Source organism: Camelina sativa, chromosome 10 (genome assembly GCF_000633955.1).
Source record: "Camelina sativa cultivar DH55 chromosome 10, Cs, whole genome shotgun sequence".
Lineage (NCBI taxonomy): Eukaryota > Viridiplantae > Streptophyta > Magnoliopsida > Brassicales > Brassicaceae > Camelina > Camelina sativa.
In genome coordinates, this window is record NC_025694.1 from 2780545 (window position 1) to 2799923 (window position 19379).

At 40.2% G+C, this 19379-nt stretch overlaps 6 protein-coding genes across 6 annotated transcripts in view; 3 read left to right on the top strand and 3 right to left on the bottom strand.

Annotated features, from left to right (window-relative positions):
* LOC104716690 (glucan endo-1,3-beta-glucosidase 7) lies at positions 74 to 3187 on the top strand. Its single transcript, XM_010434107.2, has 6 exons — positions 74 to 191; positions 305 to 600; positions 676 to 1044; positions 1940 to 2287; positions 2417 to 2678; positions 2850 to 3187. The coding sequence occupies exons 1-6, from the start codon at positions 125 to 127 to the stop codon at positions 3029 to 3031; spliced, it is 1524 nt and encodes a 507-aa protein (XP_010432409.1). The 5' UTR covers positions 74 to 124; the 3' UTR covers positions 3032 to 3187.
* Positions 3617 to 4199, top strand: LOC104716691 (SKP1-like protein 11). Its single transcript, XM_010434108.1, has one exon. It carries the CDS (start codon positions 3682 to 3684, stop codon positions 4141 to 4143), a length of 462 nt encoding a protein of 153 aa, XP_010432410.1. The 5' UTR covers positions 3617 to 3681; the 3' UTR covers positions 4144 to 4199.
* Positions 4484 to 7129, top strand: LOC104716692 (guanine nucleotide-binding protein subunit beta). The gene is made up of 6 exons (XM_010434109.2): positions 4484 to 4897; positions 4980 to 5074; positions 5441 to 5865; positions 6061 to 6418; positions 6511 to 6624; positions 6757 to 7129. The coding sequence occupies exons 1-6, from the start codon at positions 4792 to 4794 to the stop codon at positions 6790 to 6792; spliced, it is 1134 nt and encodes a 377-aa protein (XP_010432411.1). The 5' UTR covers positions 4484 to 4791; the 3' UTR covers positions 6793 to 7129.
* Positions 7262 to 14075, bottom strand: LOC104716693 (coatomer subunit gamma; the record flags this gene model as incomplete). The annotated part of the gene is given in 17 exon segments (XM_010434110.2): positions 7262 to 7659; positions 7827 to 8072; positions 8261 to 8434; positions 8508 to 8639; positions 8722 to 8919; positions 9764 to 9901; positions 10966 to 11016; positions 11104 to 11259; positions 11341 to 11512; positions 11648 to 11898; positions 12045 to 12278; positions 12359 to 12466; positions 12907 to 13008; positions 13088 to 13288; positions 13384 to 13497; positions 13608 to 13756; positions 14030 to 14075. Coding segments are annotated over 17 exon segments (2667 nt in total). The 3' UTR covers positions 7262 to 7464.
* LOC104716694 (proline-rich receptor-like protein kinase PERK5) lies at positions 14517 to 17637 on the bottom strand. Its single transcript, XM_010434111.2, has 8 exons — positions 16676 to 17637; positions 16009 to 16488; positions 15837 to 15923; positions 15678 to 15748; positions 15504 to 15580; positions 15274 to 15418; positions 15031 to 15192; positions 14517 to 14935 (listed from the first exon to the last, which is right to left on the bottom strand). Exons 1-8 carry the CDS (start codon positions 17373 to 17375, stop codon positions 14660 to 14662), a joined length of 1998 nt encoding a protein of 665 aa, XP_010432413.1. The 5' UTR covers positions 17376 to 17637; the 3' UTR covers positions 14517 to 14659.
* The window catches only part of LOC104716695 (SWI/SNF complex subunit SWI3D-like), a 5623-nt gene continuing 4214 nt past the window's right edge, over positions 17971 to 19379 (bottom strand). The window contains exons 6-7 of the mRNA XM_010434112.2: positions 18759 to 18949; positions 17971 to 18652 (exon numbers count right to left, since the gene is read on the bottom strand). Of these exons, the coding sequence (XP_010432414.1) occupies positions 18296 to 18652; positions 18759 to 18949 (548 nt within the window). The 3' untranslated portion in view covers positions 17971 to 18295. The remainder of the gene's footprint in view (positions 18653 to 18758; positions 18950 to 19379) is intronic.

A 19379-nucleotide genomic window follows, 5' to 3' on the forward strand; every position in this document is an offset into this window, starting at 1 on the left:
GAAAAATAAGCACAAAACGTGTCTTGGAAAATTCTCTTCCTTGTATATAACCGTTACAGTAAAACCTCTTCTTTAAGCAACACTATCTCTCATCATCTCTCTCTCTTTCTTCTCTCTCACCAACATGATGGCTCTTCTCCGCATCCTCATCTCTCTCCTTCTCATCTCCATCTCTCACTTCCCATCCTCACGTAAGTATCTTCCCCAACACGACGTCGTTTGTTTTATCTCCTCTGTTTCTTCTTCATCTAACCTTTTTTCACTTCCTCTGTTTTTTTTTTGTTCTGTTTGTTGTTACCGACAGATGCAGAGTCTTTCATCGGAGTTAACTACGGTCAAGTCGCCGACAATCTCCCTCCGCCTTCAGAAACAGCCAAGCTCCTCCAATCCACTTCGATTCAGAAAGTTAGACTCTACGGCGCCGATCCCGCCATCATCAAAGCTTTGGCTGGTACAGGTGTAGGTATCGTCATCGGCGCTGCTAACGGCGACGTTCCTTCACTCGCCTCTGATCCAAACGCTGCCGCTCAATGGATCAACTCAAATGTCCTCCCTTTCTATCCCGCCTCCAAAATCATCCTCATCACCGTCGGCAACGAGGTCCGTCTCCGTCGCCAAGTTTCAACCTTTTTTTAGAGATTTATTTCTCTAATTCTGTTCCGACGATCATCGCAGGTTCTGATGTCGAACGATCCGAATCTGGTGAACCAGCTACTCCCGGCGATGCAGAATCTCCAAAAAGCCCTCGAAGCGGTGTCTCTCGGCGGGAAAATCAAGGTCTCGACGGTTCACGCCATGACGGTGCTCGGTAATTCAGACCCGCCATCAGCCGGTTCATTCGCCGCCGGTTATCAAACCGGTTTAAAGGGGATCCTGCAATTCCTAAGTGACACTGGTTCACCTTTCGCTATTAACCCGTACCCGTTCTTTGCGTACCAGAGTGACCCGAGACCCGAAACGTTGTCGTTTTGTCTCTTTCAGCCTAACGCCGGACGGGTCGACTCCAAAACCGGAATCAAGTATACGAACATGTTCGATGCTCAGGTACATTAATTACCAGTTGGCTCCACTCCACCCACGCTTTTTTTGGGTTGAAGTCGGGTCCATAACTAATCAATTCATTTGTGTTTGGTAAGGTAATTAAATTAAACTGTTACTGAAGTAGTTAAAGGTTCTTATTAGTCTCTGGTTGTGAATTTGGTTGACTGTTTTGTATATATCTAAATGGTTTAGTTAAACGTCAAAAGCATAGTTTATAGTTGTCGGTTAGTTTCTAGTAATTTATTGTTGTGACACAAAAATATGAGAATAATAAAAACTGGCTGTATTCACGTGGACGAATCTATAGTTTGAACTTTCGGTTTTTTTCTTTTTTGGTATATATATATTTATTTTAAATTTTCTTGGCACTAGATTGTAGCAAGGAACTTGTTCTATCTCTACTTTATGATTTATAAGGAATCTATATTCTTATGATATTTATAGTACAAAAGACAGTTGTTCACGTATGTGTCCTGAATTTACACTTTCCTTCGTATACACAATCGTTAAAATAAAATAGTTGCTTAATGATTTGGTACTTCTAATACTTATTATTAATTATCAGTTCATATACTATGCTTGTAATGATCGTTCTCAGGGAATAAGTATGCGTGGAGATGACATGTCACTCGTTTACTGATTGTCTGACAGGCTGGACTCGCACTAGTTGTTTTACTTATTTTAGATGTTTCTTGAAACATTTGTTTTGTTGTTTTGTACTCGTCATCATTAATTCCACGTTAGCAATGTCGACTTTAAAAAGTCAATAAAATGTACGGGAAAATAGAAGAAAGAAAGAAAAAGAAAAATGGTGACGTCTTAGTAGAGACGAAGTCTTTGTTTATGGTCGTTGCTTGCAACACGCGTCACATTCTCTGAGTTTTCCATCATTTCACAGGTTGATGCGGTTCACTCGGCTTTGAAATCAATGGGATTCGAAAAGGTGGAGATTGTTGTGGCGGAAACAGGTTGGGCGTCACGAGGGGACGCTAATGAGGTTGGAACGAGCGTGGATAACGCCAGAGCTTACAACGGAAACCTAATAGCTCATCTAAAGTCCATGGTTGGCACACCTCTCATGCCTGGAAAGCCAGTGGACACTTACTTGTTCGCACTTTACGACGAGAACCTAAAGCCTGGACCATCTTCGGAACGGGCCTTCGGGCTTTTTAAAACTGATCTTTCTATGGCATATGATGTAGGCCTTGCCAAGAGTAGCAGTAGTGACAGCAACAGTAGTGGTCAGGTTAGATATTAGAAGTTGTGGCTTTTTAATTATATGGAAAAATATGTTATTATAACATGTAAACGCAGATGCGGATAAATAATAGAGTTTTTAACTTATGAGGTGATGTCTTGATGTTCATATAATTAGACGCCATCGGGAAAAATGACGTCAACAGGGTGGTGTGTACCCAAGAAGGGTGCGACGGATGATCAGTTGCAGTCAAGCTTGGATTGGGCGTGTGGACAAGGAATAGACTGTGGTCCGATACAGCCAGGAGGAGCTTGTTTCGAGCCAAACAATGTGGCCTCACACGCAGCCTACGCCATGAATATGTATTTTCAGAAATCTCCTAAACAGCCTACAGACTGTGATTTCTCTAAAACAGCAACAGTCACCTCCCAAAATCCTAGTAAGTGTTCTCTCCCCTTAAACTGTCACTAGCCTACCAATAGAATATTCGACTTAGTGTATGTAAAACATTGTCACAAAGACCTAGTGATTGATAATTGCTCCTCAATAGCACAAATGCATTAGACATATTCTATAGCTTTCCTAATTATCTTGAACCTGAATTTGTTAGGTTACAACAGTTGCGTGTATCCGGGAGGAGGAGGAGGAGCAGCAGGAAGTAAAGCAGTAGTGAACAAGTATGTGAGCTCAGACAAAGTAGAGAAGAAGAGTGGAGCAACTGAACCAAATGCCTCTTCTTCTCTATCTTTTCTACTCATCTTTATGTTCCTAATCTTCCATGTAAATATGTAATGGCTCAATTAGCTCTTGGGGTAATTTGATTAAGTACTCTTACCTTCTTGATCTTTCCTCTCCCTCCTTTGTATTCGTGTGATCAAGTTGTTATTAGTCTTATATAATAGTTACACTCAAATTCTATACACCATAATAAAATTGTATTATACATTAGTCTGCTGTAACGGCTATTTCCACTAGACTTCTTTTTGCATTCTTTTATGGATCTGAATATTTTAGTTAAGCTTAGATAATTTCCAATTTGGTTTAGTCCACAAATTTTACATTTACTGAAAAGGAATTGTTGACCCAAGTTTTCTTAAAACAAAAAAAAAGAAGAAGGAAATGTTGACCACAGAACCAACTCTGAAAATTCTAGAGTTCTCGAGGAAAAATATTGTAAATTTGACCCGGTTTATCTCGGTTTACTCCAGTGAAATTACCTTTTCTGAAAAGGAATCAGGCAAATAACTAATTTGCCTTTTTTAGTTTTGTTAAAAGAAAACTATTTCCATCTCAAAAAAGGAATGGTTGACTGAACCGACTCTTAGGGCTTATAAATACGGCACATAGGGTTCACAACTTCATCACCTAACAATTCAATCGCTCTCTCAGTTCTTAAACTTTTTTCTCATCAAATTCGCTTTCACAGAGAAAAGAAACAAACGATGTCGACGAAGAAGATGATCATGCTGAAGAGCTCCGATGGCCAGTCGTTCGAGGTTGAAGAAGATGTCGCGATCCAATCGCAGACCATAGCGCATATGGTTGAAGACGATTGCGCCAGTACCGAGATCCCTCTTGCTAACGTGACGAGCAAGACTCTTGCCCTAGTGATTGAGTATTGCAAGAAGCATCACGTCGATGCCGCTAACCCTATCCCCGAGGAGGAACTCAAGACGTGGGATAAGCAGTTCATGGAAACAGATCAATCCACGATCTTTGATCTCATTCTTGCTGCGAACTACCTAAACATCGTAAGCTTGCTTGACCTGACGTGCCAAACTGTTGCTGATATGATCAAGGGCAAAACTCCAGACCAGATTCGTGCACACTTCAACATTAAGAATGACTATACACCTGAGGAAGAAGAAGAGGTTCGTAGGGAGAATCAATGGGCTTTTGAATGAGCGGATCATGACTCAAAAAAACATTAAGCAGCTTTCTTTGCTTTTCTTTTAGTGTGTGGTTTTCTTTTTCGATTTCTTGATCAATGTAGATGATGATGATGATCTTCGTCTACTTTTGTTTCTTTTTTTTGTTTTTTTTTTTTTAAAATAATATCAAAGAAATAACAAAACCAATGTTTTCTTTTTCTTCACAATCTTTGTTAATATCCTTAATTATCAGTCAAAAACCAAAATCAGTAATAATTGAATTTACAAGGAGCAACAAAAAAAGGAATCTAAACGTTTCCTAAACGACGCCGTGTAGTAGTTGTAATTGTGGTCCACTTTTAATCAGCAAAATAGGAACAGTCAATGTCAAATTGACTCTCTCTCCTTCTCTCTTTTGTGTTGAGGTCAGACTCAGAGCTTAGCCCATCAAACCAACAACGTTCAACAAGCGAGCGTGTTTGTGTGTGTATTGACTCATTCTTCTTCTTCTTCTTCTTCTTCAGCTTTTTTCCCCTCGTAATTTACCAAATCCACTCTTTCTAGGGTTTGATCTCTCTTTCTCTCTCTCAATCATGAACCTTCTTCTCTTCTAGACTCTCAAAAATTCCCCTTTTTTTTTCTTTGATCGGCGACGGAGAAGCCTAAGTCTGAACCCCGTTAATGTCTGTCTCCGATCTCAAAGAACGTCACGCCGTCGCTACGGAGACCGTTAATAACCTCCGTGACAGGCTTAGACAGAGACGCCTTCAGCTCCTCGACACCGATGGTTTGGGGATTTTTTTTATTCTTCTCTTTCTCTCGTCTTCTTCTCGTTTTCGTCTTCTTTAATTGGGATTGAATTTTGGCAGTGGCGAGGTATTCGGCGGCGCAAGGACGTACTCCGGTGAGCTTCGGAGCAACGGATCTGGTTTGCTGTCGTACTCTTCAGGGACATACCGGAAAGGTGACTCAAAAGTTCCATCTTTTTTTGTGTCTCTCTTCTTATCCTTCAAGTGTATGCTTCTTTTTGGAATTTTGTAGCTTGTGATAAAAGGGCAACTACTAAAGCTTCCATTTTGGGGAACTATTACCTTCCATTTTCGAGAATTTTGGGTTTGAACTATACTTTGTTGTTTAGTTGCTGCTTTCTATTAGATGTTACTAGTTTATATCATCTTTTGAGGAGTGCAGAGGGATTTGATTAAGATCCTGAGGAGATGTTGTAGAGTGTAGACACAGTAGAGTTGATTGTGAATGTTAGGTGATGATACTACTGATATACAATATTTAGATGACGTAGCTTGCAGATGTTAACATGTGGAATTTACAGGTTTATTCATTGGATTGGACACCGGAGAGGAACCGGATTGTCAGTGCATCTCAAGATGGGAGATTAATCGTGTGGAATGCTCTCACGAGTCAGAAAACTCATGCTATTAAACTCCCTTGTGCGTGGGTTATGACATGTGCTTTCTCTCCAAATGGTCAGTCGGTTGCGTGTGGTGGGTTAGACAGTGTGTGTTCTATCTTCAGTCTTAGCTCAACCGCGGACAAGGATGGAACCGTACCAGTTTCGAGAATGCTTAGTGGTCACAAGGGGTATGTTTCGTGCTGTCAGTATGTCCCTAATGAGGATGCCCACCTAATCACCAGTTCAGGTGACCAAACATGTATCTTATGGGATGTGACTACTGGTCTCAAAACTTCTGTTTTTGGTGGTGAATTTCAGTCTGGACATACTGCTGACGTCCTAAGGTATGGATGTTGCTTTCATCTCCATGGCTTATTGCATCGGATTTTTTAATAAAGTAGCATATATTTCATACCTACTTAATCATCCACAACTATTCCACTGGGATGGAGCGTTTGAATTAGCCTATAGGTTTGATATATTAAGAGTCAGTTAAACTTATGACCTCTTACACGGTGATTGTGTCCTATTTCTTTCAGTGTCTCAATCAGTGGGTCAAACCCAAACTCTTTCATATCTGGTTCATGCGATTCCACAGCACGCTTGTGGGACAGTCGTGCTGCAAGCCGAGCAGTTCGTACCTTTCATGGGCACGAGGGAGATGTTAATACTGTCAAGTTCTTTCCGGATGGTAATAGATTTGGGACTGGATCAGACGATGGAACATGCAGGCTGTATGACATTAGGACTGGTCACCAACTCCAGGTTTATCAGCCACATGGTGATGGTGAGAACGTACCAGTCACCTCCATTGCATTCTCAGTCTCTGGGAGACTTCTTTTCGCTGGCTACGCGAGCAACAACACTTGTTACGTTTGGGATACTCTCTTGGGGGAGGTAATCTAGTTAATGTTGAGGAAGAGTGGTGAGAGTTGTTTTCTCACTCATTGCAAGGTTTATAATTGGTAATGTGGGGGCTTTTCTGGCAGGTTGTATTGGATTTGGGTTTACAGCAGGATTCACACAAGAATCGGATAAGCTGTTTGGGGTTGTCAGCAGATGGAAGTGCCTTGTGTACAGGAAGTTGGGATTCAAACCTAAAGGTTAGTGTCTCTCTGCTTATTATATCACGTTATAATTTGAATAGATGGAAATTAAGATAAGCAACAAAACAAATATCATCGGAGATGTAAGAAAATTTGAGTAAATATGTGAATTTCCATTGAAATAAACAGATATGGGCGTTTGGAGGGCACAGAAGAGTGATTTGAAGAAGATGATTAACAAACGTAGGAGTCATGTCTCCAGTTGTGGTGGTTGGCTAATATATTCTGTAGTCGGAAGTAAAATATGGTCAGGTCCATTTGTGGAAGAACAGAAGGTGTTTGGTTTGAAATAGTGGAGTGGTTAGAAGGATCAAACTTCCCTTTGTTGTTGTATTGTGCTTTGATTTATTAATTCTTCATTCTCCTTTACTAAAACTCCTGAACGGCATTACTTGTTATTTCGCTCCTCAATGTGAATTCTGTAATCAATTGTTTCCACCAGTCGTAACTACCATATCTTGAGTTGAATTGAATGTAAAACTCTACAAGTCCGTTGGTTGGATGGCTTAATGGAGTAAGTCTAGTTTATTTGCTTACACTTGCACGGTACGGTTTTCCAAGTGCGAGTAAGATAATCTGTAGATTTCCAACTTCTGTATGTATTCATTCACTTGGCAAGAAAAAAATTTAGAAATAAGAAATCAAAAAGCACCGTCCAATTATAAAAGATAAACCTCCACAGTGTTTGACAGAAATGAATGTAGGGACAAAAAAAAAAAGAGAGAAGAAAACACTATACTATTTATAATAATAGTTCATGTATTATGAGGTTTGGTAAATGGGGATTTTTTAGCTGCAGGAATAACAACACTCTTGTAGAAACGAACGCGAGGGTTTTTAACCGCAGGCAACAATCTCGTGAATGGCGTCTGCGACAGAAACGTCCTCAGCTCTAACTGTCAGTTTCATTGCAATGTCCTTTGAGCTGTCCATTCCAAACTGTGCCCTCACCAACACTTTCACATTCCCTATATACACACCTGACAATAAACACGTGTGTGACCTTGCGTTGGTCGGAATTTTCTCCGTCCCCTGCGATTTGCGTCTCTAGTGTCAGTTTCAATTTCCGGGAACACCACAAATGGTCATATACTCAAAAAGACTTTATCTAATCCACAATAATCTTAGCCCTCAAGTCTCAGAGGGTCAAGTCTAGTAGTTTCTCTATCGACTATGAGAAAAAAGTTGCAGAGACTAACCTCACAAATCTGCATGCCAAGAAGATCGGTGACAGCGTTTACAGCTTCTCCTAAGCTGTCTCTTTGGCCAAGACCATATTCGTCTACACGCTCATCTTCTTCATCCATGCTTTCCCATGCATTCCTGAAATTGGAGACACCCACTTTCACCATGTAATCTCCAGCTACAACCTCAAGATCCTCCAGCTGGTACTCATCTTCTACTCCATCATCATCTGCATCTGCTTCACCTGTGCTTGGGTCAACCTGATTAAGCACAAACAGACTGGTCATATTGTTTTCTTTGGTCTCCGTGATTAATTAAAGTCATTCTAGAACTTCCTCTCCAGATACGTCAGTGATTACCAGAGTTCTCCACAAAGTATTATGAGATTTTTTGAACATCATTTCAGCGAAATAAAAAGATGGAAGTGAAAAGCCTGTTCAACATGTACCTCCTTAACAACGAAAGTTAATGTGTTGGAGAACTTTCCAACAGCAGGGACCCCTGCTGGCTTCTTAAAAACCACAAAGGCTTGACCAGGCTTATCATAAGGAAGTGAGTTTAGGGCCTTTGAAGTTACTTCATTGAATTCCTCTGCTTCTGAAGCATCTACAATGACATTGACCTACAAAACCATTCCAAAATTAGTGATATGAGTAACGTAAGGATAAGATATGCTTTACACCAATGTTCAGTACCCTCTCCAACAACTGCTCTGGGACTGTGTTAGTGCAGTTGTACTGTAACACCACATGACTGTCATAAATATGCTTTACAACATTGACGGCGTATTCTGTTTCTGGTTCAGTTAGCTCCACAGGCGGAGAAGACTGAAAAAAGGAAGTACAAGTTAAAGCAAAACAAGGTAAGCCAAAAAGATTATAGTGAAACAGAAGAAAAATCAGCCCTAACCTTGAAAACTTTTCCAAAGGCGGCAAACTCTGGAATAGATGAGAGAAGTTTTTCGTAGCCATCAAAACCAGAAGCAGGTGCAGCTGGTGGTGCACCAAGACCAGTGGACTTTTTACCCTGGGCTTTCTTCTCTGCAAGGGGCTGGGATTTAACTTCCCTAGACACGGAGTTGACATCAAAAGCTTCTTCAGAGGGCTCCTGCATGATCAAAGATTTAAGATAACTGGTGTGCTAAGAAGGATATGAAAACTAGAAAACTGAGAATTGGATGATAACTCACATAATTCTTCAGACTAGTTTCCAAGTTGACCAGAGGAACCTCCAGGGAACCAAACAGAAAATCCTTGGTCTCTTGATCAGTGTCAACAGTACCATCACCACCAAGAACACTCAAAAATAGTGTTGCTCTATCACGGACCTTAAGATAAAAAGAGGTCGCAACTCATAATCAAGGAAAGAATCATGAAATGACTTGCATGCTTCTCACCCCAGAAAATGTTAACAAAGGGAAACACATGCATGTATGTTCAATGATACAACCGACTCAAGGGGACACAACAGACATACAGAAACAGCAATATTTAGGAACGCACCTCATCATCACTGTCATAGATGCAGCGCTTCAACAGAATGGTAATCCGTGGCTGCCAAGCATCCATTGATTATGCTCTTTATCAGTCAAAGAAATAAAACGAGAAAAAATGGTTAGCAAGATAACTACACATACCTTCAAGGATTCAACCATAAACCCAAACTTTGCAAGTGTGGAAACAGCAGCAGCCCGGACAGTGGCATTTTCAAGATGCACACGGTTGTAAATATATCGTATATACTTGCTTGGATCTGAGGTGTTAGGTCCCTCAATTCCCAGAAAATGAAGGATCTACGCAACAAAACACATTTAAATATCACATAAGCAGTTTTTAATAGCAACCACAGACNAAAAGCTTCTTCAGAGGGCTCCTGCATGATCAAAGATTTAAGATAACTGATGTGCTAAGAAGGATATGAAAACTAGAAAACTGAGAACTGGATAACTCACATAATTCTTCAGACTAGTTTCCAAGTTGACCAGAGGAACCTCAAGGGAACCAAACAGAAAATCCTTGGTCTCTTTATCAGTGTCAACAGTACCATCACCACCAAGAACACTCAAAAATAGTGTTGCTCTATCACGGACCTTAAGATAAAAAGAGGTCGCAACTCATAATCACGGAAAGAATCATGAAACGACTTGCATGCTTCTCACCTCAGAAAATGTTAACAAAGGGAATCACATGCATGTATGTTCAATGATGAAACCGACTCAAGGGGACACAACAGACATACAGAAACAGCAATGTTTAGGAACGCACCTCATCATCACTGTCATAGATGCAGCGCTTCAACAGAATGGTAATCCGGGGCTGCCAAGCATCCATTGATTATGCTCTTTATCATCATTCAAAGAAGATAAAACGAGAAAAAATGGTTAGCAAGATAACTACACATACCTTCAAGGATTCAACCATAAACCCGAACTTTGCAAGTGTGGAAACAGCAGCAGCCCGGACAGTGGCATTTTCAAGATGCACACGGTTGTAAATATATCGTATATACTTGCTTGGATCTGAGGTGTTAGGTCCCTCAATTCCCAGAAAATGAAGGATCTACGCAACAAAACACATTTAAATATCACATAAGCAGTTTTTAATAGCAACCACAGACGGGTGTTGGATAAAATAGTTTACCTGTGTTGAAAGATATGTGAATTCACAATCTTCAATGAATTCACAAAGATGAAGCAATCCACTTTCTTTCGCATCAGGAATATCTCTGATAATGGTCACAATAGAATCCACTATTGCTCTTTTATACTCAAATCCACCTTCTTCCCTAAGAATGTTGCTTAAGAAGGTCATCCTATAAATAAAAAGGTGACAGATTAATCATAAGCCAAATGCTATAGAGACACTGTAACATATTTAAATCACTCAAAAGAATAGCAATGCTCGAAAAAGAAACTACAAATAATAAACATCCTAAGACTTTACTTACAAGGATCTGTATTTGNTTGCTCTATCACGGACCTTAAGATAAAAAGAGGTCGCAACTCATAATCACGGAAAGAATCATGAAACGACTTGCATGCTTCTCACCTCAGAAAATGTTAACAAAGGGAATCACATGCATGTATGTTCAATGATGAAACCGACTCAAGGGGACACAACAGACATACAGAAACAGCAATGTTTAGGAACGCACCTCATCATCACTGTCATAGATGCAGCGCTTCAACAGAATGGTAATCCGGGGCTGCCAAGCATCCATTGATTATGCTCTTTATCATCATTCAAAGAAGATAAAACGAGAAAAAATGGTTAGCAAGATAACTACACATACCTTCAAGGATTCAACCATAAACCCAAACTTTGCAAGTGTGGAAACAGCAGCAGCCCGGACAGTGGCATTTTCAAGATGCACACGGTTGTAAATATATCGTATATACTTGCTTGGATCTGAGGTGTTAGGTCCCTCAATTCCCAGAAAATGAAGGATCTACGCAACAAAACACATTTAAATATCACATAAGCAGTTTTTAATAGCAACCACAGACGGGTGTTGGATAAAATAGTTTACCTGTGTTGAAAGATATGTGAATTCACAATCTTCAATGAATTCACAAAGATGAAGCAATCCACTTTCTTTCGCATCAGGAATATCTCTGATAATGGTCACAATAGAATCCACTATTGCTCTTTTATACTCAAATCCACCTTCTTCCCTAAGAATGTTGCTTAAGAAGGTCATCCTATAAATAAAAAGGTGACAGATTAATCATAAGCCAAATGCTATAGAGACACTGTAACATATTTAAATCACTCAAAAGAATAGCAATGCTCGAAAAAGAAACTACAAATAATAAACATCCTAAGACTTTACTTACAAGGATCTGTATTTGAGTGGAAATTTCACACACAACGATCTTATAGCTTCCACGACCACAATTTTGAACTCATCAGCAATATCTGACATAAAATTAGTTATCTGCTTCATCAAGCGTTCTACACTTGATTCGTTCCCTGTCTTCAAGAGTGTGGTTATTGCGAGTGTAGCAATGCTTCTATTCTGATCAGAAATTAAACTCTCCATATCAATGTTGCAGTTGGTGACAGCCATAGGATGAGTCATTGCAACCTGTGGTTCAAACTTGTGTTTAGTGTACAGTTAAACGATGAAGCTACCCAGAAAAACATAACATCATTTCGATTTTTCTCAATGTACGAAGAGAAGAATTGAAAGAATTCTTCACGAAGATTTTGATCTAAGAAAGCGTTGTAAACCTTGTTCAGAGTCCGAACAGCAGCAAATCTCAACACTGGTCTGGGGGAACTCAAAAAAAGCTGGAGAACAGTGATTGCTGGAGTTAATTCTCGGCTTGTCACACCGTCAAGCTCAGTGATCGCCCTGGCAGCCTCAAGGATCACCATTTCTGCTTTATGGCGGAGGCAACTCTCCAGAAATTCATAGAACGGACGTTCTCCAGATTGACCGTGGTTGGCCATGTCACGGATAACCTGAATAATAGAAACTGAAGCTAAATAACGCAAATATTTTCATCCACAAATCAAATGATCAAACAGAGGAGAGGAGTAACCTGGCTGATGTAACGTATCAAAAGACACTGAGCCAAGGGAGAGCGGACAGATCCCCTGGTCAAGCTACCAACCAACTTGCTAACAGCCAAGCGATCATTTTGGCGTATCTGAACATGATAATTGATTTTCAACAATTATTAGATTAACTCTCACTACCTTTATAAATAAAGAAGGAGAGCATATCATGTTGGCATTATTTTTGTAACAGCAGCGATACATATCATTTGCTAACTAGTACAACTTCAAGTTTAGGCACATAATATGTTGGCCTTCCAGCTTAAAAAGTTACATATGCTAGAATCAGCAGTATCAGAGACAGACTACAGGCAGAAGATTGAACCTCACAAGAAAACAAAGTTGCTGGAAATGATCATGATAAAGAGTTATGATGCCGATACATAAAACTTATTGTGTGTGTTTCTAGACCAATACTCATAGTAACACTTTCTCTATTTTCATGATACTTCTTCTCAGTGGCTATTTAATTAAACAAAGAGCAGAAACATAAACCAAATTGACTTCGGTAATACCAATGCAACAAACTTACCTGATGGAGCAAAGCTAGGGCATGAAACTGAACAAGGGCTGATCTGGATTGAATACCTTCTTGAACCTCATTGCTCCATCTTTTAACAATTTCTGGGTTTGTCTGTAAAAGAAAAACTAAGAATATAAGCATAACATTACAAATCAGAAACAACCTAATAGTTTTGGGGTGTAAAAGGTACCCGTAGCAAGTGAAGCCCACTGACCAAAGCAGCACTTGAAACAACGGGATTCTTATCCACAATGGCTTGTTTCAAGTACCGCTCAATTTGAGTGAGAAGCGTTCCGTCAATGATCCGGCAGAGGACACGGATAGCATTAGCTCGATACATATCAATTTTACTGTTCATGTCCTTCATCAGGGAGCTTGTTACAATGATAACCTATGGGTGAAAAAAACAAACAACATATCTTGAAATTAAACCTACAAATAAGCGCCATGATTTTTCGTATTAAAGTTTTAGTAAGATTTGCAAACCTCATCCGATGATGGAGATAACTCCTTAATGATCAAGTAGACCATTCTCCTCAAACCAGTGTCTTTCGACTGGAAAAGCTTTGTAACTGAAAAGAAAACTTCCGTTGCTTCGACCTGCATATGAAACAGAATTAAAACTTGTCAATTTCACACCACATGTGCTACTACTACAATATCAAATAAACTCCCATCGGGAAGGGGTAAGAAGGGTCAGGGACACTAACCTTGGTGAATGACTCCCCTTGGTTAAGCAAATAAAGAAGTTTGGTGATGACCTGGGAGCATCTTCTAGGATCAACCTGAGCGTCATTAAAGACTCTAGCTTCTTGAAGTACAGCTCCCTTCTCAATTCCCATGAATGGAGAATACTCCACTGATCCAACAAAATAATCAGAAATTGAAATTAGCAAAAAACAATTCACACCGATATCGTTGATCAAAACTAAACAATGTATGTAATTATCACAAAAGCACATAAGTCTGGGTGGGTACTCGAGATTGTAGATCTACGCAACAAAAAAAGTCACAAATATGCCGAATGTGTCGATCAGATCTAGAAGATTAACATCTGGATCTAAAACTTGCGGAAACCAGATAATAAATTCGAAACACAAGACTCTATAAATTATAAGGGAATCAAGCATACACTCATCGTCGTGATCATCGTCTTTCTTCACGAGGGGTTGCGCCATTGCTGATCTCTCTTTAGAATTACTCCGTCACTCAGATCTCGCTTTCGCTACCTTTCAGCTACAGATGCTACACTCAAAATGCGGGAGAAGAAAGAAAGATCTCTATCAATGTTTCTTTATGTTTTTGAGTCCCCACCCAGGAGAAGAAGAAGAACTCAGAAACTGTGGGATCGAGTGAGAGAGAAGAGAGAAGACTACTTTTTCGAACCGGCCCATTGGGTTAATTTTTTCATTGATCTTTTACCCAAAAAAAAAAAAAAAAAAAAAGATTACAAAAACTTATAAATTTTTAATATGATTTTTTGTAAATTGTTCGGATTTTTTTAATACAACATTGATAAACATAATAAAAATCTTGATTATAAAACCATAATTAACGTGGTAATTTAAGGCTTTGTACTAAATAAGTAGTATATTTCAACAAAACCAAACTAATCTCTCTGGTCTCAAATATCACACTCCTAAAATAACATCATAATTCAAACTGTCACACTGCAAAACTTTGACGCAGAATGAAGAAACCATTGAAAAAGAAAAAGCCAAAAGGAAGAAAGTGAATATTATGACAAGTGTGTGTGTTCTTTTCAAAGCTGAGGATTGCGTTTCATTGAACCTCTATTCATTTCTTCACTACTTGAAGCAGACGGATTCAAGCCATACTCACTTGTTCCACCATATTCACTGCTCTGATACTCTTTGCTCTCTAAAGCCAATTTCTTGAATTTTTTCATGTCTGCACTGTACGAGCTAGCGTCATACTCCGAGCTCACGCTTCCTGGGCTCAAGTACGTGCTTTGTCCTGGTCTTGTTCCTTCACTTAGATCCTCCATTGACATATCTCCTTCTAGTGCTCGTACAATCTTTCATTCATATATACACACATTTCAAGATTTTAACGAGTATGTCACATTTATCATCAAGATTGTGATTAAAGGAGTGTTTTGAGTTTTTAAACCTGGCTCATCTTAGGACGTCTTCTTGCAGAATGTCTGATTGCTGCAGCTGCACAAGAAGCCATTCGAGCCATCTCTTGTTGATCGTAGTTTAGCTCTAGACGCGAATCTGCCAATTGGCTGTAGTCTCCATCTTGAGCTGCTTTCAAACTCAAAGGCCTTGCCTGCAACAACAACAATAGTAAGGTTTTGTTTTTGTGTTTTGGAGATAAAACAAGTAAAGCGAAGAGGCGGACACGACTTACCCAATCTACCAAACTGTCTTCCATTTCTCCAGTTAAATCCACTGGAGGTCGTCCGGTTATGAGCTCAAGAAGCATTACTCCAAACGAGAAAACATCAGATTTGTCAGATAACTTTCCGCTTGATGCATACTCTGGAGCTAAGTATCTGAATCAAAGAAAGATAAATGAAACCGAGTGAATAAGTGCTCTATAAGCAATTGACCTTAGGACAGTTCACAAAAGCTATTTACCCGAAAGTTCCCATGACACGTGTGGAGACATGAGTATAGTTGTCTTGAGATAGCTTAGCTAATCCAAAATCTGCAACCTGAGTACACAATAGACATCAATACATTTCGACACAGCTTTGGAACAAAAACAAGGGAAATAAAAGTAGAAGTAGTACTACAAGAGTCAATATATACCTTGGTTTCAAAACTGAAATCAAGAAGAATGTTTGCAGCTTTGATATCTCTATGGATAATGCGAGGATGACCTACCATTGATGTAAAACATAGAATCTTATAATACCGTAAAGAGAGCGAGATAGTAATTACATCAGTGTGAGATAAATATGTGCTTACAGTCTTCATGCAAATATGCAAGACCTCTAGCTGATCCCAGTGCAATCTTCACTCGTGTAGACCATTCCAAAACCGGACGACCCTTACCTAAAATTTCAGTCAAGTTATTGGTTAAAGAGAAACCATACTTAAAGGTGTTAATTCAAGCAAGTATTCTGTTAGATGAATGTACCGTGAAGATGGAATTCAAGAGTGTTATTAGGTATAAACTCATAGACCAAAAGCCTTTGACCACCAGAGATGCAATATCCAACAAGAGAAACGAGATGACGATGATGGACACGGCTAATGATATCAACCTCTGCTTGAAACTCTCGTTCGCCTTGTCCACTTCCAAGTTTAAGACTCTTCACTGCAACTTCTTTGCCACTAGGCAAAACACCTTTATGAACATACCCAAATCCTCCTTGTCCCAGCAAATTCGACTGAGCAAAACCTTCTGTTGCAATGGACAGTTCATCGTATGTGAAAGTGCTTTGGTTATGACCAAGAGTCGCAGCTTGAGGCGACGGTGTAGCACTTGGACCGGTTAAGTTGGATTTGTCACTGTGAGGACCAGACACAGGTTGCTTTGGTCCCCAATTACCTCCTCCTTGAGCAGCCATATTTACCACATGATCTTGAGGTGTTCCCTTATAATAACCACCATTACCTACACTATGCAACATCTCCTTTAGCATCTAACGTCTGACCCTTTTGCACTCTAATGGGCTTAAACGCTTGCCATGAAACTAATACATACCACTAGACTATGATCGTTTGTAAAAACTTAATTATCTATTGATATTGTTATAAATTCCGGTTATACTAAACTCTAATCTATGCTCCTATGACATTACCTGTTGGTGCTCCATAAGGATTGTTATTGTAGTAGTGCATGTGGTTGACCTGAGGGGACTTTTTCTTCTTCTTCTTGCAACAGATGCAAACACACACTAGAAGTAGAAGCAAAAGCCCTGCTCCTACAAGAACTCCAATAATCAATCCAATGTTGGCTTGTGGATGATGATTCCCTGATGACAATGAGTCTAAATCTCCACTATTCCGAGGTGGGCTACTTGACCGAGGTGGTGAAGGTGAGCCACCGTCACCGGAAGTTCTGTTCCCTGAAGATGGTGGTAACGGAGTGAAACTATCTCTGTTATTACCACCATTGGCACCAGGAGAAGGAGGAGATGGTCTATCTAAAGGCGGTGATTGGTTCGATGGTGTTTGTGGTGGTGCCTGCGGCTTTACCGGAGTTGAGCCTTCAGGTGAAGGTGGAGCAGGAGGAGTCTCTAGAGTTTTCGGTGGCGGATTAGCTACAACCGGCGGCGATGGAGGAGGAGTGGTTTCCTGACTCGGCGGTGCAGGCGGGGGTGAAGAAGAAGCTGAGCCATCGTCGTTATTTGGCGGAGGAGCAGAATCGGATGACGGTGGAGGTAAAGAAGGTGGTGATGGCGGCGATGATGACCCATCTGAAGGTGATGTCCCATTTGAAGGCGGTGTGCCATTTGAGGTTTCAGGAGCAGGAGGTGAGTCCACCGGCGATTCCGCCATTGTTTGTCTCTGTTTTTGTCGGTGAAGGGTTTCTCAACGGTTGAGAAACCTTCTCCCCGGTGATCCTCGACGCAACAGCCTTGTTTCTCAAGCAAACACACAAAATACTCAGGAATCAAAATCTTAACGCAATAGAAACAGAATCTGGAGAATACGTGATGAAGAAGGTTAGAAAGAGAATGAAAGGGAGAGAGAAATTGTAGAAACAGCTTGGAGAAATAGACTTTCTCCTATGAAGGAGGAGACATCATCTCTTCTGACAAAATGATAACACTTATTACTATAATTAGGGCAAAGCGTGTCTCTTCTCTTACCATATATCATCTATATTTGCTCTTTCAAGAAAAACCGTAGTCTCTCTCTAATTTGGTCTCTACTACTTTTGCATGTGTGCCGTTTGAAGTTTGGACCATATCGGTTTATACTTTATAGGTTTAGAAAATAATCCAACCGGGTTTGAAAAGGCGGGAGTTGTTGTTAACTCATTACGTTTGTAGCGGCTGTGATCTTAAAAAGCCTCTGAAAGAGATCTTGTCGAAGAAACAATAACCTGAATTTATTAACGGACACTCTTAGTACATGTAGCTTTTGGGTATAACCATAATCCGTAGAAAACATTCCCACGACCTTTTGCGGAATCATATATCTCTGTTCAACGTTACAATTCATTAAAGTTCAAAGTAACCATAAACACATTCACATATCTCCGAAAGCTTCATTTGACAGTTACATTAAACATTAATTGATGGGTCTAAAACCCCTAACTAATATCACCGTCTCCTACATACGTCCGACAAATCTCCAGAAAATAAACCAAGCTCAAAGGTTGAAGCCGCAAAAGGTGGGATAATGTACCTTGGCTTAGAAACAGAACATCAAGAAGAGCTACCCGCAAATCTGAACACTATGATGTAGGACCACTAAACCGAAGAAACATTGTCTGAACCTGGAGTTGGGTCTGAGCTTCCGGCCATTGTTGTACCAGCTACAAAAGAACCAGGAATAGTGAAACCTGGAGGGGGCCTTGGCATTGGTGGGCGGGGAAATGACATGCCCAAGGGAGGCCTTGGACCTACATTAGCAAAATTTGCAGCGATTCTGTTTGTTGGTAACGATGCTTTTGAGGACATTGAAGGTGGGACACCTAGTCGAGCTGCTATGATCTGAGCCCTTTCATGATATAGCCGTTGCCTTGACCTTTCTAATTGCTCTCTTACCCTCATTGTCAAGCTTTCAGCTTCATTGAAGATAGATAGCTTTGCTTCTAGTTTATGTAACTGCTTAGATACAGAATAAAAAAAAAACCTCATTATTACGTTACAACTCTGAACAATAAAGCACCAAAACAGAATCTAACCTGCATACACATGAACCATGTCTTACCTGCTTCTCTATCAATGATCCCGAAAGTTGTCTGATATGATCTTCTTCTTGCTTTGCAAGATTCTTTGCCTTTACTGCTGCGGCTGAGATAGCGGAGATAGCTGCGCGCTTAAGCTTCTCGATGTTATGTTTGTCTTTTGTCCCTTCACAAACATCCTTCTCTTTCTTTCCTTCTTTCTTTGGACTTTCACCTGCAAAACAGTATTTAGACAATAACCCAATAAGATATACAAGAATCATGCTGTACAGGTAAAGTTTTCATGTGTAGAGAGAGTGGGAGAGAGAGAGAGAACCAGCTGTTCCATTTTCCGTTGCAGAAGCTGATCCAATGGGCTGCTGAACAACAGACGTGTCTGGAGGACTAAGAACATCCTTTGCACCCTCCTCCATAGCCTGTTGAACCTCCTCTCCTACTGTTTGGACCACATCTTGAGGATCCTTCTCTGACTGTAGTGTATCTTTCATCTCCACATCTTTTGATGCTTCTGGCTGAGAAGCATCATCTGCCGCTGACTGGGAGACAGTTGCTTGAGAGGCGTCTTTATTTTCACTACAAAGCTTATTCCCATCCTTCAAAGGTTCTTGAAGCTCCTTCCCTGAACATTTGTCCTGCGATTGACA